At 45.4% G+C, this 27,683-nt stretch overlaps 1 protein-coding gene across 1 annotated transcript in view; it reads right to left on the bottom strand.

Annotated features, from left to right (window-relative positions):
- ALK (ALK receptor tyrosine kinase) overlaps positions 1–27,683 on the bottom strand; it is a 736,910-nt gene that overhangs the window by 85,483 nt on the left and 623,744 nt on the right. The window contains exon 9 of the mRNA XM_016948281.4: positions 18,521–18,690. Within this exon, the coding sequence (XP_016803770.3) occupies positions 18,521–18,690 (170 nt within the window). The remainder of the gene's footprint in view (positions 1–18,520; positions 18,691–27,683) is intronic.

Below are 27,683 nucleotides of genomic sequence, written 5' to 3'. Positions count from 1 at the left end.
TAAGCAGGATGGGGACCAGGAGAGGAGGCAGAGGCAGGGGAGACAGCATGAGAGGCCTTTCTGCACACATCTCACACGCCTTCATCAGGTTTCTCTACGAATCTTGGCAAGGTTACAGCCACGATTTCCGTGGGGTCTCCCCATGGGAAACAGTCCATAGATGAGTTTCTGGCTTGAGCCTCTGTAACCCTGGACAAAGCCCGGGCCTGGGATCTCAACTGGAAAACCAGGGCCCTAATACTGCTGTCTTGTTAAAGCAGGTGCAACCCTTAGGAAAATGCTGCTTCCAGGTAGCAAGAAAACAGGCACTTAGAGTGACAGAGAGGGTAAATAGAAGGACTCAGGTTCCCTGTGGGAGCATCAGGAAGGCACAGCTGCCTGGCTCGCCTGCACATCAGGGGGTGAGTGCCCCCACAGGGCACATTTCTCCACCAGGTCATCATCTCCTAATCTGTCATTCACAGGACCAGGGGCCAAGCCAGGCCCTGGTTTCAATGCTGAGCTATATGAGGGGTGTACCTTCCAGGAGGCCAGAGGGGCTTGAGCGGGTAAATGACATGTGTGTGCCTGGGGAGGGGGGACAGAATCGCGGCTATCCTCTAAATGGGTGCTCCCTGGGAAGCTGCATGTCTCCCCGCCCCTCTCTCTGCCTTCCTTCCTTATTACTAAGAGATTAGATCTGCGAAGTCTGTCACAGCCACTGGGCCTCTTAGCATGGATGGGATGATGCCGGCTGAAGCTGGAATGGTTTCTAAATAGAAGAGTTTCTAAAGTGCTCTGCGCGGCGACAGCAGTGGCAGCTGCTGCTTAAAAGAGTTTGATTGACACTGCGAATTGCACATATTTTGAGTCAGGAACACGCACAACCATCAGGAAGATTCAATCAGATGGCAATATGGAACCAGGCAGTGCTGCCTCTGTCCACCCGGGGCCACCCACACATGGGTGCCTCTGTCCATCCATGGGCCAACCCTCCCCCATGGCTCCAGTCCCCAGAGGCTGCAGGGAAGGGACAGTGGGACAAAGGTGGGACAAAGGTGAGCTGCTGAAGGATGGGTGGAGGGTGGGGCAGGAGCAGAGGCCGTCTAGAATGGGGTCTGTGGGTGGTAGGTGATGGGGAGTCAGCAGGTAGAGCAGCACCAATCTAGGAGGCTCTTTTCTGTGGATGTGCTGGCCCAGAGACAGAGTGGGCATCAGGACCACCCAGATTCAGGTTTCCCTACTTTCGAAGGTGCCTGGTTGTGTGTCTTTACCTGATAGGTGAAGAAGAGGTTGCTTCTGGCACCGCTCACCGTCTCCTTGCTGGAGATGGGAAAGGCTTCCTCAAGGCTCTCGCAGTCTCCTGGTTCTACCCACTCCTTTCCGTGAGTCCCCCAGAAGTACAGCTACCATGTCACTCTCCAGAGTCAGCTATGGCCTCAGGTCTGGAGTTCTACCACTTACTAGCTGGGCCACTTTGGGATTGAGGGAAAGTTCTGGCATGTACCAGGTGGACCACCATGGGACTGAGGGAAAGTTCTGGTATGTATCAGGTAGACCACTCTGGGACTAAGGGAAAGTTCTGGTATGTACCAGGTAGACTACCAAGGGACTGAGGGAAAATTCTGTTATATACCAGGTAGACCTGACACTTAGTTGGGACCTGACACACTCTGGGACTGAGCAAGAGTCCTGGCATGTACCAGGTGGACTGCTGTGGGGCTGTGGGAAAGTTCTATCAGGTATGAGGTGGCCCACTCTGGGACTGAGGGAAAGTTCTAGTATGTACCATGTAGACCACTCTGGGACTGAGGGGAGTTTATGGTATATACAGATGGACTACTCTGGGACTGAGGGAACATTCTAGTATCTACCAGGTAGTCCATTCTGGGATTGAGTGAAAGTTTTAGTATGTACCATGTAGACCACTCTGGGACTGAGGGGGAGGTTATGGTATATGCCAGGTGTACCATTCTGGGACTGAGGGAAGGTTCTGGTATGTACCAGGTGGACCACTCTGGGATGGGAGGAAAGTTCTAGAATGTACCTGGTGGACCACTCTGGGACCAGGGGTTAGTTCTAGTATGTACCAGGTGGTCCATTCTGGGACTGACGGAAAGTTCTAGTATGTACCAGGTAGACCACTGTGGGACTGAGGGGAGGTTGTGGTATATACAGATGGACCACTCTGGGATTCAGGGAAAGTTCTAGTATGTACCAGGTGGACCACTCTGGGACTGAGGGAAAGTTCTAGAATGTACCAGGTGGACCACTCTGGGACTGTGGGAAAGTTCTAGAATGTACCAGGTGGCCCATTCTGGGAGCAAGGGAAAGTTCTAGTATGTACCAGGTGGTCCATTCTGGGATTGAGGGAAAGTTCTGGCATGTATCAGGTGGACCCTCTGGGACTGAGGGAGAAAATTCCAGTGTTTACCAAGTAGACCACTCTGGGACTGAGGGGAGGTTATGGTATATGCCAGGTATACCACTCTGGGACTGAGGGAAGTTTCTGGTATGTACCAGGTGGACCACTCTGGGACTGAGGGGAGGTTGTGGCATATGCCAGGTGTACCACTCTGGGACTGAGGGAAGGTTCTGGTATGTACCAGGTGAACCACTCTTGGACCGAGGGAAAGTTCTAGTATGTACCAGGTGATCCATTCTGGGATTGAAGGAAAGTTCTGGCATGTACCAGGTAGACCACTGTGGGACTGAGGAAAAGTTCTAGTATGTACCAGGTGGTCCATTCTGGGATTGAAGGAAAGCTCTGGCATGTAGACCACTCTGGGACTGAGGGAAGGTTCTGACATGTACCAGGTGAGCCACCCTGGGTTTGGCTGAAAGAAAGCAAGGACCCTGACACATCACTGCCAAGACTGCGAGGGACAGGCCGTCCTAGTGAACATACAGTTACTCCTCTGCCCCACTTTGAAACCTCAGCTCTGGATGGGGAAACGAGGCTGGGTTCCCCAGGATAGAAGAGCCTTCCCCTTCCTCTCTGTGGGCAGCCTGGTCAAGGAGAAGGGAAGCGTTAGCCCTTTGGGGTTCCTTCCACTCTCTCACCAACCTGTGTTGCCTAAGAACATGGCAGGGGAGTCTCCTCTCTTTCTCAGTGCTTAGCAGCAGAGATTTTGCTCCTGACCCTTCATAGTTCGTACCTGCTCAGCTCTTTTTGTTTCTTCAAAGAGGACACTTTTGATTGCATGGGTTGTTGTTGCTTTTTCTTTTCTTTCTTCCAGCCGGTGGAGTTTGGAACTTGTTATTAAAACAGACTTGGCTAGATATCTTGGTTGGAGGCTGGCTTTGCATAAAGAATGCATTCGCCCTGACTCTTCTCATTCAGCTCTACAGAGACGCCTTTTGAAAACAGACTCAGGGGGGATCTGGGAGGTGGCCATCTGGGAAGTGGGCCAAGTCTGGAAGGGCAGCTTCAGAATTGGGCGCCTCGGAGACTCAACGGGCAGATCTCTGCCTGAGAAATGCCGATGCTGCTCACGTACGACTCAGAAAATGTACCATCTCATTCAGGCAACAGACTGTTAATGGACAACGAATATAATGCCTTATTTGCCACCCTGCCAGCCTTAGGGATTGACAAACCTAATTAAGTTCACTTAATGATTTTAAGTAGCTGACAGAAAGGTTTGTGTCTGATGTGGATGGAGGGAATGGCAACGCTTTGGAGGGCAGAGCAGGATGGAGTGGCTGGACTGGGTAGAAGGCATTTGCCAGCTGGGCACCATGTCTCACATTCCTTCCTCGGCCATTTAGTGGGCTCGGAAGGAGGGAGTGTCCTGCATCCCTTTTTGCTGCTGGGGCTTGTCTGGGCCGTGGCTGCTTAGGATAGGGCTGGCAGGTACTGTAGAGGAAAAACACTTTCTCCAATTTATCACTGCACAGTTAATTTGCTCTGCAAAAGTCTTCTAAAATGGGCTGTCATGAAGCTTGGGTCGCAGTAGGCATATCTATTAAAATAATATATGTGAAGAAAAAGCCCTGCCACATCCCTCCTATTATCTGTGTAATGGACTTCAGCTCTAAGATGAAGATGGGAGCTGATGGACCGCTTTGGATTCCTGGGACCATCCTTGGCCATGTCAAACACAATCATGGCTAGGAATGTGTGTCTTGGCTCTAGGAGTCTTTAACTTCTGCACAGTAAACTGGAGATGAGCTGGACATTCAAGGCCATACTCAGGAGTTGGGAACATACCCCTCCTGGCTCCATCCCACTCTCAGAAGTAATTTACCACCTCCTGCCTTGGTTTCCCCTCTAGGCATAACGACACCAGGAGCATGAGTAAAAGTCAACACAGAGCTTCCAGGGCTTTCAAGGGCCATAGAGATCTTTCACAATGAGTCTGGCTTGGTGAGGAAGCCCTTCTAGAAATAAGAGAGGAAATGAATTTTCAGCCAGGCTGAGCAAGCATGGAGAATCACTCAGAACCTTCCACATTCTCAGTTTGAGGCTTCCAGGCATTCTGTGCTCACTTTCAGGGGCGCAGCCTAAAGGCTCCTGGCTCCCTCCTGTGCTCTGGTATGTCACCAACTGGAAAGGCCTGCTGCAAGGATGTTCCACCACAGCAGATGGAGACCCATCTCTGGCAAGTTCCTGTTTTTCTTTCATTCTCGAAATCTGTGTAGTGTATGTTGAGCTCTGCTGGGCCCTAGGTTTTGATGGGGAAAGACATTGCTTCCTGGAGCCATGGCCCAGCAAGCGAGGGGCCTGTGCACAAAAATACTTGACCTACAGTCAAATGCCAAGTGCCCTGGGGAAGGAGTCAAGTGCCTCTTGGGCCCCTGCCATTCTTTTGACTTGTGTGGTTGCAATGGAGATAGTAGCGGATGTGGGATGAGAGCTCAGGCCTCTTGCATCCCGGGCCAATTTTCCCATCATCTCTTGCAGAACCATCCAACTTGTTGAATCTCATTTAGTCTCATATGTACTCCGTACCATCGGAAAAGTAGAGCAAGCTCCTTGGGATGACTGGGGACATGAGGGCTGTCTGGAGCTAGAAAAGCCCGCCATCCATTCTTCTTGGAGGGACAGGGATGTCTGCTCCCCATTTCTTGGAACACACAAACATTTCCTCTGTCCTCTGTTGCTGTGTTGGCTTGCGGCTTGGGGAGCTGACATGGTACCGAGACGGCAGCACTGACAATGGTGAGAAGACCCAGAAAAAGGGTGGTTTCTACCTCTCTTCTCGCCTGACCAAAAGCATCTTTATGAGAGTAAATTAGAAGTCTTTTCTGCTTGGTGAGGACTAGTTTCAAAAAGTAGAGTGGAGTGAAGACTGGGTCTATATAGTTGGTGGGGCCCTGGGCAAGTTGCCAAAACTTTTAAGGTGCCATCTTGGTTTTTAAAAGAATCTATGTAAGATGTGTTTTTTTCCCCCAACAATGGAACCCTTTGTTTAGCATGAGATGCTAATTTATTGCTCCTGTTTTATATTATATGTTTCCTAGTAACATGTGCTTCCTCAGGCAGTGCCACAAATGACATATCTCCCCCTCTTTCTTTGAGCAGAGATTATCTGAGCAGGTACTGTAAATCACACACTTGTGCCTATAGCTAGGAGTGTAGAGATGTGTAAGACGTGGACCTTGCTCCTGAGGATTTCAGTCAGTGATGTGATTCACATTATTTACTGACCGGGAATTGCTGAAGTCTCTTTTAGTTGTGCCCCCTATAGAGCTAGAAGCTACTCAAGCTAGAAAAACATTGCATCTGGACAATGAGAGAGAAGTCAAGAAAGACTTAAAATAATGAAAAGTCTTGGAGAATGGTAGAACTATGGGCGAAACTCTCACTAGGCAGTGGGGTGTGCTGGTGGGAGCAATTGGAAGGTGTGGGTGGGACACCAGTTAGGCAGCTGGAAACCCAGGTGTGGAACCCAGGTGGACATAAAGATATTTGAGTCATCTGCATAGAGGTAAGAGTGGAAGTTATGAGCATTGATGAGGTTCCTGGCGCGGGGGTGGGGGCAGCATAGATAGAACTGGATTCTTTGCTTCAAATATTGGAAGCTCAATTATCTCCTAAATTGCAGGCTTTGTGTTTAGGGAAAGAAGGGGCTGAGAACACAGGGCTACATTTTCCGAGACATTAAGAATTATGAAAAACATATGCATCTGTTGACTTGTAAGCCAAGCTGTGGATGTTACCAAGAAAATCTTGAGCAGATTCGAACATCCTGTTATTTTAAAGAGGTTCACTTAGTGCCATTTTGAGCAACTGCCTCCTAAACCAAGCTCATGGGCCGGATCTGTCTCACTGCTTTGCACTCTTGATTGTGGAAACTTAGCAATCAAAAGCAACAACTTGTCCCAAACGTCACAGTAAATCAGCGTTAGAAATAAGATTTAAAGCTCAGAATTGCTAATCTACTCCTTGCTCCAATGATCTGGGATATTTTCTGAGAAAGAAACAGGGCCAGATCCTTCCAGAATTATGAATGTTTGATTTCTATATATCAATGCCTGGTTGCACATCGCGTGCTGAGCCACCGGCCGCATCTCTTCTCCTCTTCTTGAAGGGTGAAGCTGCTCACGTACAGCTCAGAAAATGCACAATCTCGTTCAGGCAACAGGCTGTTGATGGACAGTGAATATATTGCCTTATTTGCTACCCTGCCAACCTTAGGGATTGACAAACCTAATTAAGTTCACTTAATAATTTTAAGTAGCCCATGTCTACTTAAGTTCGCCCCAGGCTGTCCTGAGCCAGTGGTGCCATTTGGAAGACAGCAGAGGAAGAAGGTTCTTCTCCTCCAGCTTCTTTCTTCACGCTTTCTGAGCTTCACACTGAGGCTCCAATCACTTCCCACTGGGCCCCTCACAAGACCTTCCAATATCCCCTATTCTCTGTGCTTCCCACCCTCCAGCCTATCTCCGTGCTCAGTGGCTCTTTTATTTTTTCTTCTTTTTTGAGACAGAGTCTAGCTCTGCCACCTAGGCTGGAGGGCAGTGGTGTGATCTTGGCTTACTGCAACTTTCACTTTCCAGGTTCAATTCTTGTGCCTTAGCTTCCCGAGTAGCTGGGATTACAGGTACGCCACCTTGCCCAGCTAATTTTTTATATTTTTAGTAGAGACGGGGTTTCACTATGTTGGCCAGGCTGGTCTTGAGCTTCTGGCCTCAAGTGATCTGCCCACTTTGGCCTCCCAAAGTGCTGGGTTTACAGGTGTGAGCCATGGTGCCTGGCCCTCAGTGGCTCTTTTTTTTTTGGAATGGAGTCTCTTTCTGTCGCCCAGGCTGGAATGCAGTGGTGCGATTTCAGCTCCCTGCAATCTCCGCCTCCCAGGTTCAAGTGATTCTCCTGCCTCAGCCTTCCAAGGAACTGGAATTACAGGTGCATGCCACCATGTCCAGTTAATTTTTGTATTTTTAGTAAAGATGGGGTTTTACCATGTTGGCCAGGCTGGTCTTGAACTCCTGACCTCAAGTGATCTGCCTGCCTTGGCCTCCCAAAGTGCTGGGATTACAGTTATGAGCCACCGCACCTGGCCTTCAGTGGCTGTTTATTACCTGTATTCCTAAATCCAAAACACCTGGCCTAATATTCACACTCACTCTCTCCCAAAAAGATTTCTCAGGATTCTCTGACACAACCAGGTTGGCTGTTCTTGAACCCACAAAAAACATTTCTGCATCTCCAAGCCTCTGCTTTCCCCGAAGGCCTTCTCTGGAATGCCTTGTCCCTTTTCCATTTCTCTAAGACTGAAATTTTCCTCAAGCACCAGTTTATAAAAAGCTCATTTTCTCCGTGATGGTTCATCTGACTGCTCTTGTATCTGGAGGTCACTGCACCTGCTGAACCCTGGTCATGATCTGTTGGAACCTGCAGGGCACCTGTGTGCTACTGTTTGCCTGTGGAGGTCCTGTGATCTGACAAGAGCTGATCAAACATCCTTTTCCAACCTCTGTGCTTGATGGAGGCTTAATATATGTTTGCCGACAATGTGTCAGCCAATGACATTTCTCCAGTCACTTCTTGATTCCCTGACTTGCCCAGATCCAGATACCTGGATCTGCCATTATATACCAGTGACTTCCAAATGTGGTTACGCATGAAAGTCAACTGGGGAACTTTGAAAAATACAGATTCCTGGTCCCAATATGTCAACTGTGAATCAGAATCTTTGTGTATGAGATCTGGGGCTCTGAAAGAAAAAAATATGTTTTCCAGGCGATCATAATGTTCATCCAAGTTTGGAAACCATCGTCCTACACTGTCCTGCTAGTTTTAAGCCTTTTCAAAAGCACTTTCTCCTGTTTATTTATTTATTTTTTGTTTTTAGAAATGACAAATTCGGGGGTGGGGGGGAAATTCTGAGGTGGTTTCTGCCAGAAAGTAAGATTTTGCTGCATCACAAAAATTTGGGAAGGAAACATTCATACCTTAGAATAGAACCTGGAATTGATTTCAGCCGTGAGTTATGAGGCTTTGTGGAGAAGAAGCGTGATCAATGCTCAGCATAGCTAAATGAGGAAGAGACATTCTCAAGTGACACTCTGATAGATGGCCAGACATGAGAGCTATATTCCTTGACTTATTTTGTGACACACCATCTCTTTTTTTTTTTTTTTTTCAAATCTAACTCACTTCTTTTATTTGGGCATACAGCTAGACTACATTCCCCAGCACCCTTTGCAGCAGGTGTGGCCATGTGACTTTTTTTACATTATAAAATGTTTTATTAATGAAAACAAGCTTTGAGAAACATGATGCATTGCAAAAGCTAAGAAACTCATCCACAGAACCTTGAACGCTTCTTGTGTGCACCATGTATTCTAGACTTTTTCCAAGTCACATTTAATGTTGTCAGTTTTGAGCTACTAAATTCAGAGGAGTCTTATTTCTCACTGCTTGAATTTTTAGGAAATATGACGAAAGCACATTGTAAACCACTAATACTTACAATAGTCAAAAATGAGCTCATAATAAAATACATTTAGACCATGTTTCAAAGAATACTTAACAGGTCAACAACATTCTGCGTTACTGTTGGCCTTGTGTCTTACGCACAATAGATGCCTAACATCTAATGACCAAGACCTTCAACTGAATTATGTAACCATTTTCTTTGATTCTTACATATGCCAATTTTAGACAGAAACCTTAAATGATGATACAGAAGCCACAGTATGATATTACAGGTAGTGTGGTAAATTCTAACCCTGAAAAAAAATCCCAATGACTGAAAATTTTTGTTTTCTAGGTACGAAGCATAAAAACCAGCCCAGATAAGGCAAACAAAAAGTCAGTAAGGAAATCCAAAGACAGCAGATGGGAAAGGAGGCAATGGGAGCGGAGCAGAAGTGATGATTCATAAAAATCTTCCTGATCAAGACTTCCTAAGCTCTTTGCCCACGGACTGGCTGAATGGAAAGGATTCCTAGGCCAGAGGAAAGGCCCACCCTTTTCTCTGGCCTTGGAATCCTTTCCATTCAGGGAAGGAAAAGGGTAGAAGGGGCCTGGATCCCTGAATGATCAGGTGGAAGGCCACCCACCAACCAGCATGCTTATTTTTTATTTCATACAAGCAGGAAATAACATTTCTTTTGTGTACAGCCCCTGGAGTGGAGATGTAATGTTACTTCAGGTAGTGTCACCCCCTCTCACATACACGTGGCACATACCTAGGTACTCAGGTATGTTCAGTGCACCTGGCATTGTTGGGTTGATGACTAACACACTCATGGGGGTGGGAGGGATGGGTGAACTTGGTCCTTGACTGGCTGCAGGAATCTGCAGTATTCTTCCTTCACAGCTATAGCCTTCCCCGCCACCCGCAGCACACTCCTGCACTACTCCAGGACTAGGGACAGGTCTGAGTAAGGTGGCGGGGGCATAAAGGAGCTTGGCCCAGGGCTCGGGATGCAGATGCAGCTTTCTTGTGCTAATGTGCTATTTGCATAGGCTTTAGGCTCATTGACCAGGTTTCTGTTATGTTCTGGAGGCCTGGGGCCTCATCTTGTCCCGGTTTTTCACCTGGGTCCTGACCACACACCCATATTCCTCTCTGGATGACTGATCTGGCACCCCAGTCTGTGCCTGGTGTGCTCCTACAGGTCAGAGTCCTTTCTTTGGCTCTTAACTGCATGGCTGGGCCCTGCAGGTACAGGCTGACCTCTTCACGGCTGACAGGGTCTTCAGGTGGCCCAGGCCTAGGCGCCATAGCACAGTTCTTTCATATCAGCTGCTGATGTGTGATAACACCTGCTGCCTGTTGTCACTGAGATTCATGGAAAAAAATTTTTGACCATGAGAGCATGGTGTTTGGAAAAGGGTGAGAGTTTGAGCTAGAAAACTGTGCCTTGAACTGGGTGCGGTGGCTCATGCCTATAATCCCAGCACTTTGGGAGGCTGAGGCGGGCAGATCACTTGAGTTCAGGAGTTCAAGACAAGCCTGGCCAACATGGTGAAATCCCATCTCTACTAAAAAATACAAAAATTAGCCAGGCGTGGTGGTGGATGCCTGTAAGCACAGCTACTTGGGAGGCTGAGGCAGGAGAATCGCTTGAACCCAGGAGGTGGAGGTTGCAATGAGCTGAGATGGTGCCACTGCACTCCAGCCTGGGTGACAGAGGGAGACTCCTTCTCAAAATAAATAAATAAATAAAAATAAATAAATAAATAAATAAATAAATAAAAGAAAATTGTGTTTTGAATCCTGACTCTTCTGCTTCTTAGTTGTGTGCCTCTGGACAGATTATTTAACTACTCTGGGTCACAGTTTCTCATTGATAAACTAAGGTCATTAAAATCTGACTTACAATGATGAAGATAAACGGGCACAGATGCTTGGTTCAGTGAGAACGCCATCCCTCTTCTCCTGTCCTCAATCATTATGGCCCCAAGAGGCACAGGCCATGGGCTCCAGGTGGGACCCCAGCCCTGCCAAAGTCCCCTCAGCCTTGCAGGCTGCTGATGAAGCCAGGGACTCTGCTCCCACCTCCCTTATCATCAAGGTAAGGAGAATAAAGCATAGTGTGCACTTGAAGTGTTTTGAACCCCTTGGGGAAAGACTTGATGGGTTTAGTCAATGTAATTTACCCTGCATGGCTTATAATTGCCTCTGAGACCACCATTTTCTCCCAGTTCAAAGAACTGACTCAGCCTAATGCCAATAAGCATGTCAATGTCCCCAGCCCCTGCAGCTCCGGGAAGGGACACTTGTGCTGCCACAGCAGGTCATGAGTAGAGAGCACCTTTTATTTTCTTCACTCACCATGTGCACGAATTGGTTTTGCCTAAGTGTATATATATATGGCATCAGGGCAATTCAACTCCCCTTGCGAGAGGCAGATGAGACATTCCTCTCCCTTCTGCCCCATTTCCAACTTTGGAGCCTGCAGGTCTACTCTGGGGTAAGTTCCTGGCATGTGTCTGCTGAGAGTGGATGAGCAAATGCATGTCTACCTGGGGTGGTAGTCATTGCTCTCTGCTTCTGTTCGTGTGGGAATGCCCAGCAGAGGGAGGACTCACCACTGGCAACCAGACAGGTGCCTGTTGGGAAGCAAGGAGCCCCAACAGCTGGGGATTTACTGGGCTCCTTCTGTTCCAGCTCCCAGGACTCGTGTTCTGTGATGCCGTGGTCTTGTCTTCCTGCCAGCCTCCCTAATTAGATGGAGATTGAGAGCTGGGGCTGTATTGCTTGTCTGGGTGTGCCCAACACCTGGCACCCAACACTGCAGTAAATGCCTCAGGGGATTTTGGAGGTTTGTACATTTCATGCTTGGAAACCTTCACAGGATGCTGTCTGGTGAAGTGAAAGGAGGGGAGGAAGGACCTCCACAGAGGGGCCTCTATGTTTAATGGCAAGTTCTTAAACCCCTCTGGGCCTCTGTCTTTTCAGCTGAAATTAGGGAATGACATCTATCCTAGCTGCTCAGATGTGAGCCTGAGTGAGAACCTTGTGTTGTGAAGGAGCCAAGCACCCTGGAAGGGGGCACAGGGCTGCCGTGGATGGGGAGATGTGGGCAGAGTGAGGAGGTGCAGGAGCTGCTGGGACTGTCAGCCAGCTTGTCTGGCAGAGGGTCAGTAGGCGAGTGATGTCTGCTCCTCCTCATAGGCATCCCTGTTTCCTGAGGTGGAGTTAGAGGCAGAGCAGTTACAGATGAAAATGCTCCTAGGAGGGGCAGACAGGCAGGAGGGCAAGAGCAGATGTGGGGGGCACCCCAGGGCCATGTGCTCCTAAAGATGAAGCAGGGCTCTATTTAGCACAGTGTACCAACCTTGTGGCTGGGGTCTCCTGTTGATCCTTACAGCAGTGAACTTTATTCTCAATGAAAGGGCGATTTGTTAAATGTACAGTATAACTAAAGGTTATTTTTATGCCTTGGTTAGACTTGGTACATGAATAGATATGCAAATTAAAAATGCCTATCAGAGACTGTGCTCCAGTGTTGGGGAGGAAACACATGGTGTGGGGACAGTCAAAGGCATGCCGGAGTGGGAGGCACCTGGAGAGGGGACACAATGGCCTGGAAGGATAAGGGGAGACTCCAGCTGTGACCCTGAGAGGAGAGGCAGGCAGGGAGGGGCCGTGCAGGGAATGGTCTGTAGCAGGAGGTGGTGGTGGGAATTGCTATGATGAATTTCAGGAGCTGGTTGAAGCAAAGGGAAAGCAGTAAACTAATGTGAAATGAATAAGAGACGTGGCCTAAAAATAACCGAGAACCTAAATATTTTGTTAGTAACAATGGCTATCGACCAGGTGCGATGGCTCCTGCCTGTTAGCCCAGCAGTTTGGGAGGCCCAGGCAAGAGGATCACTTGAGGCCAGGAGTTCAAGATCAGCCTAGGCAACATAGCAAGACCCTGTCTCTACAATTTTTTTTTTAATTAGCTGGGCATGGTGGTGCACGCCTGTAGTTCTAGCTACTAGGGAGGCTGTGGCAGGAGGATTGCTTGAGCTCAGGAGTTTGACACTGCAGTGAGCTGTGATCATGCCACTGCACTCCAGCCTGGGTGACAGAGTAAGGCCTTGTCTCTAAAAATTAAATTAAAAAATTAAAAAACAACAACAATGGCTAGTTTTTCAAGTTTCTGCTACATGCCAAGCCCCATGCATCACTTCCTCAGGCAGTACATAGGAGGCAGACCAGCCTAAAGTTTAAGGGAAAATTATTTAACCTCCATAGCCCTCAGATTTCTCGTATTAAAAAGGGGATTAATTATAATATCTACCCCAAGGGGTTGCTTTAAGGATGAAATTAGATAATGCATGTTAAGTACTTGTTACATGACTGGCAGGCAGTAAGCACTCAACAAACGCTAGCTCTAATCATCATTTATAACTCTTAAATGGCTTTATCAGGATGCTGTGATTCAATTAACAGAAATGTGAATTAAACAGAATTTTTTAGGGGTGTGTCTAGACCTGCAAACTGAGGCTTACCGGAAATCTCTGGATTTCCACTCACTGAAATCTACTACTTCTCTACACAGATAAGAACAAGTAATAAAAAATGCTCTTCTAATGCCTTTCTCATCACAGAAAGATGCCACACAAAGGGAGAGTGTTGTTATTGACAGCATCCCATATAAAATGAGAATTCTGTCGGTGATAAAAATTGAATAGAAAAAAAATCTTGGCTCTATGGAGTTTCTGGTCTAAATGCATGAAGACATAACTCTCAGTTTAACCCATCTCATTTGAAAGATGCATTGGTGAAACACACCACTTGTCGTTTAGGACAAAGGATGCAAAGGGAACAGGAAATCTAAATATCTCCAGAAGGAACAATTTTTCTTGTTAGACTATGTATGTAGTGTACGGCTAAAAGCCTTTATAATGATAGTGCTGAGGAATGGAGCCTGCACAGGTGTGATAAGTTGTGTACTTTATATTTGACTGTACAATTGCAGTGATTTGTGGGACATGATTTGATCCATGGTGTTTCCAAATCCATCTCATAACGAGTTGAACTTAGCATGGCTTCTGCTCTGTAAGCGTGTCAAAGCTTAGGATGGTGTGGGAACATTGTGTTTAATTTAGTAAGATATATATAGTGAGGAAAAACTAGGGGTATATCTCTGCAAGAGACTGACAATTAGAATCAGGAGAGAGAACTTGCCTTTCTTCTATTTTGAGAAAAGGTAGAATTAATTCCAGCAGAAAGAGCAGCAACTGAATGAGGGAGGTGGGGCTGATAAAGTGGGGAGAGGATGAGGAAAAGTAGCTATGTGAGGTGGATGTAAAGTAATGAGATAACTTTTAAGCACACATCAAGCTGATATTTGAATTGGTGTTGTCCTTCAAAATTACCTTGAGAGCATTTATCTGTATTCGGAGGACATTGCCACTGCTCAAAACATCTCAGGCATTGCTCTTAGAGATTTTTCCTGTTACTTATTATACTATGGTTGTACAGTTAACATAATTCTGTAATGATGACAGACTATTACATTCCTTCTATCGCTTTACATGTTTGTAAGTGGACAGAAGAAATATCATTCCATGGATCAATGCCTCCCTGTCACCAGGCTTTATGTACCTATGACGTATTCACCGAGCCTTCCCGAGGACTACTGTGTGGTGGGGGCAATCTGACTACAGCTCTTTTCTCTCAAGTGCACAACTCTAGTTCTCTCTATCACAAGGACCAGGGCACCCAATTAGGATCAAAGTCTTTCTTATGAAGTGATTCCAACAGGAATGTGACCAGAGACAAAGAAAGCACAGGTACCAGGCAAGTCCCTAAAGATAATTCCTTGTCACAGAGTAACAAATGCTGTTTTGGTTCATCTGATGGGACACAGGTGTTGCTCTGATATACAGAACACTTTGCAGTAGTATTTATTATAAAGCAATCATATCTGTTTTGTCGGACACAGGTTGAAGAGAGGAGGAATGTTGGATAGATTCCATCAAGTGAAATTCTCAGTTTATTCAACTGGAATTTGAAAGTATATGCAATTTCCCTCAATACATCATTCTGTCAATGCATATTTATTGGGCATACTACATGTTAAGTATGGTACTAAAGATTCAGGAAGCAGTGATTTATAAGACACACACAATCCCTGCCTTGTTAGTTTGTATATTCAGATATAAAAAAGATAGTAAAGAGTGATAAATTATTATAGGGATGTTTCAAGAGCCATGAGAATATATTGTGGGTACATATAGAGTATAGGTGTCTGGCGATAATTTTTGTTAAGTGAAGGAAGAGTAGTATTTAGAGAGATGGAAAGTAAAGGCAGAACATTAAGTTCTTCCTTTAACTTTAACACGCCTTTAACATGGCAACTGCAAAAGCCTAGAAGTAAGAATGTAGCATGGAACAACTGAGTGGAAGGAAGGGGAGATTGAGAGAGAAAGAATGGTTTAAGAAGCAGCTGGTGAAACTAGCGCTGGACAGATCACACATGGGCTTAAAAAAGGTCTTATTAGGGAGTTTTAAAGACATCCCCAAAGCCACAGGAAGCCACAGAAGGATTTCCAAAATAGGAAAATGGTCAGATTTATATTTCATGTAACAGCCAGGGCCAATACCGGTGACTAGAGCCTGGAGTCTCTTAAGTGCTAACCTCTAAGCCCTAATAAAATTACTTTAAAAATTTTGTAATGTGTGAAGGTTGAGGAACCTGGGAGCAGAGGTGATTTGGGACAGCATAGGGAATAAAATTTCTGCCGCTTTCAAGGTTCAGGGTTGGGGAGCTGTCCACAATGTAGGTGCTGAATAGCTGAAGCCAGGAGCTGCCTAAGGAAGCTTCATGGGATGTGGGGCAGGTGGCGCCAGGTGTTACCGCCTACCTCAGAGGTGGGAGGAAGAGAGTTGGTTTTTCTTTGTCTTTTATCCATCCTATTTTTCTATTTTCTTTGCTTATGTCTTCCTCTACCTTCTCCTTTCTCCCATTTTCATCTTCTAGCAATCTGGGCAGCTATAGCTGACTCTCCCTGAAGGAAGAGGGAAGAGTATGCTTTTTGCTCCTCCATCAGTGACTTCTCATAAGGAGTCAACAGAGCATTGTGAAAACAAATTCATAAGAAGCCCGCCTTTATCTAAGGGTTGGATGACTGGTTATATTGCTAAATTGGCCATCCCAGACCCTTCTGAGCCATTAGGTGGGGAGATATTTTCATTATTATACTATAGTTATTAGTAGTTGAGCATTTAGTGTGGATCAGACAGTTAAACAAGCACTTTACTTCTCCAAACCTAAGAGGAGACTGTGTTGTCTGTTTTATAGAACATGGCTTGACTTGGAAGATCAGTGGCTGTGATTTGTGCTATTTGTTTAATAAATTATTACTGAGGCCAAATAACTGAAAGATGCAGAAAATAAAATCTATTAATACTTACTCTGTGTCGACTCTTTCAATAGTCATTTCATTTAGTCTCATAACAATCTTGTGAAATTATACTGTTATTATCCTCATTTTACTGATGAGGACACTGAGGCTCAGAGAGCTTAAGTAATTGGCTGAGGTCACACAACTAGTAAGTGACCATGTCAGTTTTCAAACTTGGCACTATTTGATTCCAAAGCCTCTGCCCTTTCATCTAGAGTGCTTCTTTAGTTTCTTTGGGGCCAGTCACATCTACAGTCTAGTTTGATTTTAGCGAATGAAAACTGCTGCACTTCATTTTCCTTCAGTACCATTTGCCTCTGGATCTTGATGCTTCCCATATCATCTGTACCTCTGGGAGGGCAGCTTCCAACCTCAGAGCATGTCAGTGGTATGCAGGCTCCCAGCGAATGGAAGCACTCTTGTTTTCTGTAATTGTACCCTTATTAGGTCACAAGGCATCATCAAACCAAGCTGTCTTTTGTCGGAATCCTCACTGGACAGTTTGGTCTCAGTATCAATACTGGAAATGTTAGTCTGGTAAACAGCCTTTAACAGGGAAGAAGGAGGCTGAGAACGAAGTCTCCTTCAAATGAAACTCTAGAGGATGAGAGTGAAACGAGTCAACATCTTACTTTAAATCCCCAGGAGTAGCTATGAAAGAGAGAAGACTTGCTGGATTGAGGAGAAAAAAAACCCTTTGATTCATCTGAATTAATTTCACCTCTCCCAGGAGGGAGGATTCTTTCACCACCCTCCTGTTCTCCACCAACTGCATGCAGCTCCACAATCCCCAAAGATAAAAGACTAAACTATAGTGGGCAGAGCTCACACTTCCTCCTTTCTCCACTTAAATCCATTTGTCCTGGGGTCACTGATCCTTGGAATGTCCTTGGGCTTTCATCGTTAACCCACACACATCTGAAGGAGTGGGTAGCTAGTGCTCAGAGTGAGGACAATGCCTTTGTCCTTTGACAGCACTGATGCAGTTATGAGCTCTTGGACATAGCAGACTGTGGGGTTTGGGCACAAAATGTGAAACCAGCTTTACACTTATAAAGCTGCATGCCAACTAGCATCACCCTCCACCTTGCCTTGAGCCCTCTGCCCTCATTTTTTGAAGGTGGATCCACCAGGATGGTAATTTGATTGTGTTTTAGGAGTCTCAGGCAGAGGCTGCTCTGGGTTGTAAGGGTTGACTTTTAGCCCATAAAAGATGGCTGTCCCCCATCCAGATCCATTTATCTGTCCCCTTTATAGAAATGGCCCCTCGCCCCTCTTTTGTCTGGAACAGATCAGCACCCACCATGAGGGTTCAGGATGATACGGCAGGGTCACATGAGTGCTGCCATGCAGGGCCATCTTTATTCAAGTACGGCTTGCTCCAGGCTGACTGCAGGTGGCAGAATAGTGCCATCCTGGGAGACAAGTGGCAGTGAACACTCCATGGTTCCTGCTCCACTGCAGAGCCACGTGGAGTTAATGATTTTCTAGTTCAAACCTCTCAGCTTAAAGGTGAGGAAACTGAGGCCCAAAGAAGTCAAGGATGTTGCTCAAAGTCACAGAGGCCATTAGTGATAGAGCCCAAATAGGAACCAAGACCACAAGTAGAAGCATTCCTCTGTTTACTGAAGAATTTGCCATCCTCTTTATCAACCTGCCTCAGGACCTGACTCAACAGAGAACACTGGACTTGGAGTAGGGCCTGGGCACCAGTCCCAATTCTGATTCCAACTTGCTGGCACTTCACCGTTTTGATTCTGTTTCTCCCCTTATAACAGGACAGGAGTGGTAAATGATGATAAAGCCTGTCCTACCTACCTTGCAGGTTTTCTTGTTAATAAGGATAAAATAAAAGTGGGGAAAGTAAGGCAAAGTCTATCATATAAGAGAACATGCTATATACATGTAAAACCAAACTGTTATTTGGGAGAAATGTGAGTTGTTCAATTTTATTTTTCCTACAGATACTGGGGGTAGCCAACCAGGCCATACCAGTGGTTCCGAGACAAGTGTTCAGTAGCCTCTTCATCCCTTGGAGAAGCTTGTAAACTGCAGAAAGTGTGTAACCTGCAGAGAGAGTGTGTGTGTGTGTGTGTGCACGCGTGCACATATCAGTGTGTGGGCACATCTGCATGTGTGTCTTGGGTAAAAGGCACGGGGAAAGGGAAGGCATGATTTCTTTTGCATTTTAGCTGATAGAGGAGAAGGGTATTGGGGGAGATGCATAGAGCCTACCTGTCAGACACATCGAGGAGAGGCAACACCGTCCACTGCCACAGGCTCAAGCCTTCATAGGCGGCGACATGCCAGACCATCCTGCCTTGCTCCTTCCCGGTTTTGTTCTCCACTAGCACCAAGGACACGTTTCCCCTCAAGACTCCACGAATGAGCCAGGACATTCGGAGCTGTGAGGGCGAGAAGAATCAGAGGACAAGGTATGATTGCTGAAAGGTCCCCTTTCTGGAATTCTCCACTGAAGTTTCAAGGACCTTATCAGAGACTCAGCTGAGTTCAGCCTGGTGAGAAGAGCTGGATGCCCACCACCTGTCTCATCAAGAGGCTTTCAATGAAGTGCAAGTATCCTATTTCCTAGGATAACTGAATGAATCTGTTAATTTTTTTTTCTTGGGCAGGGACAACTGATGGGCAGTTTTGGAACTTTGCTCTGGTTGATGTTATCATCCTACCTTTCACAAGATTCTGCCTGTAAGGTGATATCAAGATCAGTGGGGTAGTAAATGAACTTCCTAAAGAGTAGCCAAGGATTCTTGCCTGTGGCCCCAATTTACTTTGTGACCTTGGACAAATGATTTTGTGACTCAGTTTCTTTTAGTGATTTAGGTATAATAGATTTTTATCTCTTCCCCAAAGACTCTAATAATCTCATTTGAATGGTGTCATGTCACATGTCAGCTAACTAAAGACCCAATGACTTGAAACCTGTGGCCATTGGCAGGCAAAGGCCAGACAAAAATCTACATATCAAGATCTTTTAATATGGGCATCTTTCGAAGAGGATGCCCATTTCGCCAAAAGGAAGTTACAACTGTGTTTTTCATTGTGTCTTTATTAAAAGTTTCTGTGGCATTGTTCCTAAACATTTGAAAGAAAATTGTAACTAATAACCTTTCTAAGAAAGTTTAAGTACGATCATATTCAGAGGTAGGACATACTATAAACAAGGTTTCTGGTCTTTGTGTTTAAAATGTCTTTGTGTTTAAAAACCTAGGACGACTATATCATATCATTGCCTAAAATAATCCTGTAAGAAAAAATGGTGGTTATTGTAGAAAGAAAGGTAAAATATGTCTTATGGCAAACTGGCAGTTTCATCAGAGTAAAGGTACCCCCTTTTCACTGATTCTCTCTGAATACCTGCTTCTTTGTAAATTACCACTCCTTTGTCTTCCAGTCCTTGATACATGGTTGCCTCACAATTTGATTGAAGAGGTTAAGAACCATGACTCACCGCAGCCCCAAACTTCCCACTTTCTTGCATACAAACCCTTCACTAATAAGGTCACACCAGGGCATTGGGGCCCCCAGGGACTGATCTACTTCTGAGTCCCTGGACCTTGTAAGCCTGGTCTATAACCACAGACACTTCACTTATACCTTTCCCATTTCTCCATATCCTGGGTAGCAAATATGCATCTCCACTGAGACCTCCTAGGATAAATGAATGAATCTGTTAATTTTTTTTCTGGCCTCACTTAGCTTTCTTGTACCAGCTGGATGCCATGATTGGAAATTTCAACTCTACCCCTGCTAACTGTAAACCCTTTCAGCTCTCAGCCCATGCCATGCAGTGCCTAGCTTGGGATCATGATGCTTTCTCCTTTTGCTCCTTGGCTGAAGAATATTGCTAATTTGAACTTCCATGAATCCAGACTGTTGAGTCTCAATGCCCTGGATGTGAGGTGGTACTTGTTCATTCTCTCTTGATTTCCACAGTTGATTTCTGGACACACATAGTACAATGGGTGTTTCAAACTCTCCTTCGCATACTGACACTCTCACCCCCTGGTTCCCACCTCCTAATCCACTGATTTGATTTCTACTTTACTGAGAAAGATCTACTATGTCAGGTACAATCTCCTTCAGTCCCCTTCTCTCTTTTTTGTGGGCCAAGTGTTTATTTATCCCCCTTTCTTTTCCTTTTCTCTCTTACAGGAAGCTGCATCCTTCACTGTCTTCCACGTTAGCCCTGCTCATTTTCTCTCCCCCAGTCCTTGCTCTTTTAGTTACTGCCCTCCTTTCCCTCCTTTCCCCAGCATCTCAGAGTCAATCTTTTGGCTCCTTTGTCTACAAATAAGATCAAGGTTCACCCATTCTGGAGAAATATCCTTTATTTCATCCTCGGGGCTCCTCTGGCTTGTAACCATTTCTTTGCCCCATTCAGATGCTCCCATCTTGAACAGCTGGGATGTAACTGCTGCCGCTAGTTCCTTGTTGCTCATTCTCTCTTTAAATTCTTTCAACCTGGTTTCTAGATAATTTTCTCATTACTCTAGCAAAATAGAGTACCCATGTCCTTTATAACTCTTTGAACTCTTCAGAGTCTCCTAAAGTGGCTCTCCCTCTCCACTCTTTCTCTCTTCTGAATTCTCTTGTATATTTCTATCACATTCTCCTGTTGATCATGCTCATCTGTGACTTGGGCTCAACAACTGTCAATGGTTTCTCATGCCCTATCAAAAATTATGGCATTTACATTCCTCTATTATCTGAGGAAATCAACTTTTTCATCATTCAACAAATATTTATTAAGCACTTATGCTGGGTCACATGAATTCTCCATTTCAGAATGGTCTAAGACCTCTAGAATCAGAGAGTTCTGAATTCAAAATCTGTTTTTACCACTTTGGCCTAGTTATTTAATCATTTTGAAGCTCAGTTTCCTATTCTCTAAGATGAGAATAGTTTTATCTCTTATAGGGTTATAGGGACTGTTAACTGAAATAATAATTGATGTAACAAAATATTAAAAAGGCATTTTGGCTGAAGCATGGAGGCAGTGGGTGCTGCATTTCAAAGGGAAGTGTAAGAGCACAAGGTTGCAGAACTTTCAAGAGAGGTGGATAAAAATGAATGACATAGTTCTTAACCCTTCACTCATACTTTGCATATTGCAAAATGCTGGAGGTTGACTATTAGGAGAGAGTTTTTGGAAGGTGCTTTTGGCATACCATGAGTTCCACTTCACTCTCCTGCTAAGAAGAAGGTGGGAAGGGGGTTCCATCTTTATCTCAAGTCAAGAGAGAATGGTTTTATGATACCACATCAAGGACTTGATACTTACCCCTGCAGTTTTGGAAACACGGTGGATTAGTGTCTGTCTCCTACCTGGAAGGTCTAAAGTTTGAACTAGGGGCTGGCTAGCTGCTCTGATGGCAGAACAAGGCAAGGTGGCAGCACTGGGTGGCCTGCACTCCCAGAGTTTGCTGGGGCAGAAATGCATGAGTGTTGCATATGGGTGGGAGGAGAACCATGTATAGGGGAGCCCATGCAGGGTCACTGTAGATCTTGCCTAAGAGGAAGGTAAATAGACAATAGTAGGAAGAAGCTGCCGGTATCTTGAGATGCCCAAGAGTGGAGGAAGGTGGAAGTTACCACCTATAATAGAGATGCACATACCCGGTCGGGCACGGTGGCTCACGCCTGTAATCTCCCCACTCTGGGAGGCCGAGGCGGGTGGATCACTTGAGGTCAGGAGTTTGAGACCAGCCTGGCAAACATGGTGAAACCCCGACTCTACTAAAAATACAAAAATTAGCCAGGTGTGGTGGCAGATGCCTGTAGTCCCAGCTACTCAGGAGGCTGAGGCTGAGGCAGGAGAATCCTTTGAATCCGGGAGGCAGAGGATGCAGTGAGCCGAGATTGTGCCATTGCACTCCAGCCTGGGTGACAGAGCAAGACTCTGTCTCAAAAAAAAAAAAAAAATGCATGTGCCCTAAGTCAAGGTGAAAAATTCTAAGCCATGGTGGAGGGGATGAGGAGAAAGGTGGATCTACAAAGGAACCCCAAAAGCCCCTGTGTAAGAAACAGTAAGCCTTGGACATTTGTCACATCCAGAAAACACCAATGCAAGATTACCCAACAGTCTCCAATAAGAACTTTCTTGCTCCCCTGAAATCCTCTCTCTGTCTATGCTTACAACCCCAACAAGTCAGAAGTCAACAAGATGACAGAAGAGGAGGAGAGGTTGGGTGGAGAACTAGAGAGGCCACTGACCACACCCTTTCTCTCATTTCAGGCTTTCCATCTGCAATAGGACCAAGTTTGGAGGCGGCAGGAGAGGGCAAGAAGTGATGACTTTAAAGCAAGATTGAAATTGTGACTGGATGAGCATGCTGATTACTAAAAAGCCTGTGTTTTGCATTTTTAAGTGACTGAAGAACTGTCTGCATTACCTTCCAGTGACCAGAGAAGTAGTCTGTCAGTTTTCACCTAGCAACCCACACAAGGAAGCTGAATGAATGCGGGTTCCAGACTCCCCTACACCAGTCTACTTGCCAGATTTGCACCTGACTTGCATTTCTCTGCTTCTATACTTTTTATTCTTTCATTTTCTCTACCTGCTTTTTCCTTCTGTCTTCTTAAAAAATGAGATCTCTTTCCTTTTCAGGAGGCCTTTTTCTTTTCATCCATCTCAGAAACGACTTCTTCCTCCTCTTAAATCTTCTAAGGTTATTGGGACCTGCTGCCTTGTCTTCTCTCTCTACCCTTGGTCATGAATTCCTTCAAGGCAGGGACTGTCTTATTCATCTTATGTTCACAGTGGCTGTCAAGCAAGGGCACATTGTAGGAACCAATCAATGTCAGCATGAATAAAATTGCATATCTATATAGGGAGACACTCTCATCTTTGCCAGGCTTTCCTCTTAGAGGTAGTCAATCAACTTTCCATCCTAGGAAGCTCCTTGGCACTTTCTTACATTCTATGGGTCAGGGACCAGGGAAGGGGAGAGGTTCCTCACTTTCCAGCCACTTGGCTATATTCTAAACTGCCCCCTCCTCAGCTGCTCCCTGGAACTTTGCAGTTTAAAGTAGAGTCTGCTGATGGTATGAGCATGTCAGCAAGATGCAGCCCTGTCTTGTCTATGCTGGGACCAGGGGCCAGCCAGCAGCTGAACTCTCTCCATCTTCCTGTTCTGTGTTTTAGGCCAATCAGGCCGGGCAAAAGAGAGAGAACTGGACTGGCCACCCAGGGATGGTATGAAGGCTATGGCATCCTTAGCCTTCTGAGGCAATCCACCAGGATCCTTCCTGGGATTAGTCCTTAAGGGAGATCATCATCTACTCACTCACAGATAGTTACTGCACTCCTACTCTTTGCTGCATACTCTGTTCTTGAAGATGAGCTCCTGCCCTCATGGAGCTTATCATCCAGCCAGGAAGATAGAATTTAAATGAATGATTACAAATGTTCTGATTGTAGCAAAAGGTGAAGTAATTGGAGCCACTTGACAGTCAGGACATACGATACAAGATAATCGAGGCAAGACACATGACATCACACAGTAAAGACTTAGGTCCAGACAGCCACTGGACCCAACTGTTCAGAGCTAGGAACAAATAGGAGAATTAAAGAATTAACTTCCGGCCAGGTGCGGTGGCTCACGCCTGTAATCCCAGCACTTTGGGAGGCCGAGGCAGGTGGATCACCTGAGGTCAGGAGTTCGAGATCAGCCTGGCCAATATGGTGAAACCCTGCCTCTACTGAAAATACAAAAATTAGCCGGGTGTGGTGGCAGGCACCTGTAATCCCAGCTACTTGGGAGGCTGAGGCAGGAGAATTGCTTCAACCCGGGAGGTGGAGGTTGCAGTGAGCCGAGATTGCGTCATTGCACTCCAGCTTGGGGGACAAGAGCAAGACTTCATCTCAAAGAGAAAAAAAAAGAATTAACCTTCTTTCATCTTATAATGATACCTCCTATGTTTATAGCAGAAGACACTCAACTACAGCCACAACTCAAGCCAAGGCATGCACTGTCTGAGTTTCAACAATGTCTCATTCTAGGAATAGATGCAAAAGGCCTGGAATAAGATTGCAAACTGGCAGTCAGTGAATGGCTAGCAAATGTGTATTTTTTGGCCATTTTTGTTCATCCACTGAGTGTTCAGTAAGGGAGTATATCCAGGCAGATGTTCTTCCTCAGGATATAAGCAGTCCACTGGCTAGCCATAGGCAGAAGAATGAAACTGGATCCCACCTCTCGCCATATACAAAAATTAACTCAAGATGTATTAAAGACTGAAATGTAAGACATCAAACTATAAAAATCCTAGAAGAAAACCTAGGAATAACTCTTTTGGACATTGGCCTAGGCAAAGAATTTATGACTAAGACCATAAAAGCAAATGCAACAAAAACAAAAATTGACAATGGGGACCTAACTAAAGAGCTTCTGCACAACAAAAGAAACTATAAACAGAGTTTATAACAGCCCACAGAATGGGAGAAAATATTTGCAAACTATGCGTCCAAGAAGGGATTAATATCCAGAGCCTATAAGGAACTTAAACAAATCAAGAAAAAACCAAATAACTTCATTAAAAATAACACCTTTGCCCTTTGTCTGGGCAAAGGACATTAATAGACACTTCTCAAAAGAAGACATACAACCAGCCAATACACATATGAAAAACTGCTCAACAACGCTAACCACCAGAGAAATGCAAATCAAAACCAATGAGATACCATCTCACACCAGTCAGAATGGCTATTATTAAAAGGTAAAAAAAGAAAAGATCTTGGTGAAGATACATAGAAAAGAGAATGCTTACACACTGTTGGTTGGAATGTAAATTAGTTCAGTTGCTGTGGAAAACAGTATGGAGATTTCTCAAAGAACTAAAAACAGAACTACCATTCAACTCAGAAATCTCACCACTGGGTATCCACCCGAAGGAAAATAAATCATTTTACCATAAAGACACCTGCAGTCACATGTTTACCGCAGCACTATTCACAATAGCAAAGTCATAGAATCAACCTACATGTCCCTCAATGGTGCATCGGATAAAGAAAATGTGGTACATATATACCATGGAATACTACAGAGCCATAAAAAAGAAAGAAGTCATGTCCTTTGCAGCAATGTGGATGCAGCTGGAGGCCATTATCTTAAGTGAGTTTATGTAGAAACAGAAAATCAAATACTGTATGTGCTCACTTATGAGTGGGGGCTAAACAATGAGTCCACATGGACTTAAAGAAGAAAACAATAGATACTGGGGACTCTAAAAGGTGGGAGAGAAGGGGGAAAAGGACGAAAAACTACCTACTGGGTAGTAAACTCACTATTTGGGTGATGGGTGCAATAGATGCCCAAACCCCAGCATTATGCTATTGCATAACGTAACAAACATGCATGTGTATCCCCTGAATCTAGGAAAAAAAAGATACAAGCAGTCCAGAGCCTATGTCTTTCCCTTGGCCTACTTCTCACCTGTAGTTATAATCGTAGTTTCTTCCACATTGTGCCTCTAAGAGCCAGTCAGTGGTTTCCTGCTTAGAGTGTGGTCCTCAGACTGGTAGCGTCAGTGTTACCTGGGACCTTGTTAGAAATGCAGAATCTGGCCGGGCGCGGTGGCTTGTGCCTGTAATCCCAGCACTTTGGGAGGCTGAGGTGGGCAGATCACAAGGTCAGGAGTTCTAGACCATCCTGGTCAATATGGTGAAACCCCGTCTCTACTAAAAATACAAAAATTAGCCAGGTGTGGTGGCAGGTGCCTGTAGTCCCAGCTACTCAGGAGGCTGAGGCAAGAAATCACTTGAACCTGGGAGGCGGAGGTTGCAGTGAGCTGAGATGGTGCCACTGCACTCCAGCCTGGGCAATAGAGCAAGACTGTGTCTAAAAAAAAAAAAAAAAGAAAAAGAAAAAAGAAATGCAGAATCTCTGGCCTGATGCCAAATCCCTGTCCCTGTGCTCCTGTGACTCATCCCGTGACCTTTCCAGAATGCACTGGAACCACCTGCCCTTTGCATCAACATTCATTCTTCAGTGGCTTGTCAAACCATCCTCTTTTCTTGTCTGCTGACTATGGCATAATTTGGAGTCTGTGCTTCAAGGCCAATGTGTATTAACTGGGTGACCTTAAGCCAACCACTTACCTCCTCTGAACCTGTATTTTGTTATAGACAAACTTGTGATAATAACCACCACCCCGTCCCTGCCTGCCTCAAAAGGGGATTATGAAGTATGAGATGAAGAATGTGGAAGTAGAGCTCCTGTGATATTGTGAATGACATGGTGAAACCAGTGGTTTTCAACCTGGGGTGCAAATTAGAATCAGCTTTCCAGACGACTAATGTCTGGGCACCACTCCAGAGACTCTGATTTAAGTAGATGTGGGTAGGTCCTGGGCATCGGCAGATTTTAAAATTTCTCCACGTGTTTCTAAAGTGCAGCCTGGGTGGAGACCTCTGGGGAGCTGGGTTACTTAGTGCAGGAAGTGCCTGACCCTCTCAGTGAGGGGTCCATTTTCATCTTGGACTTTGAGTAAGAGGCAATTCTTAATAACTTACAAATGGCTTAAAATGTGCCCACCATCACCAAGGTGTAGAGGGGGCGATTTTCCTGCAGCAGGGAGTCTGCTGCCGTCAGCTAAGGGCCTTCTTGGGGCTGTTACATCGCCTCTAGAAAAAGACAGAATAACTGAGAGAGAGAAAAAGAGAGAGAGAGAGAGTGACAGCGAGAGAGACCCGGTGAGCAGGAATGACCCGAGGATGTATACGGGGCTAGAACTACCCTCTTGGACCTGCAGAGGTTTTTTACCAATTTCTTAATTAGAAGACCTGGAGGCCTGGTATCAGTTCTTACTGAGTATTCCTTGTTGATTACATGTGTCTAACATTAGACAGCACTCACTGTATGTGGTTCCTAGAGCAGACTGCAGGCTCAAGTCCCTCTCAAAGACCTTCATTTCCCTTACACAGTCCTTGGTTAAAGAGGTCCCTTGATATCATTTTATGTAAATACCCATGCCAAGTATACCCAGCTTGATCTTGGCAGTCAAGGTTCTGGTCCAAAAACACCCTTAGAATTCCATCTTAAGACCTATTTCTATCTGGGTGGCCTACAGCAGAGGTCCTCAACCTTTCTAACACCAGAGACCAGTTTCGTGGAAGACAACTTTTCCACAGACCAGGGGCTGGGGGTTGGGGGGTAGTTTCAGGATGATTCAAGCACATTACATATATCGTGCACTTTATTTCTATTATTATTACATTGTAATATATAATGGAATAATTATACCACTCACCATAATGTCAGATCAGTGGGAGCCTTGAGTTTATTTCCTGCAGCTAGACAGTCCCATCTAGGGGTGATGGGAGACAGCGACAGATCATCAGGCATTAGATTCTCATAAGGAGCACACAACCTCGATC

The sequence above is a fragment of the Pan troglodytes genome, chromosome 12 (assembly GCF_028858775.2).
Source record: "Pan troglodytes isolate AG18354 chromosome 12, NHGRI_mPanTro3-v2.0_pri, whole genome shotgun sequence".
Taxonomy (NCBI): domain Eukaryota; kingdom Metazoa; phylum Chordata; class Mammalia; order Primates; family Hominidae; genus Pan; species Pan troglodytes.
Note: the sequence above shows the minus strand (reverse complement) of the source record. Positions and strands in the feature narration are given on the sequence as shown.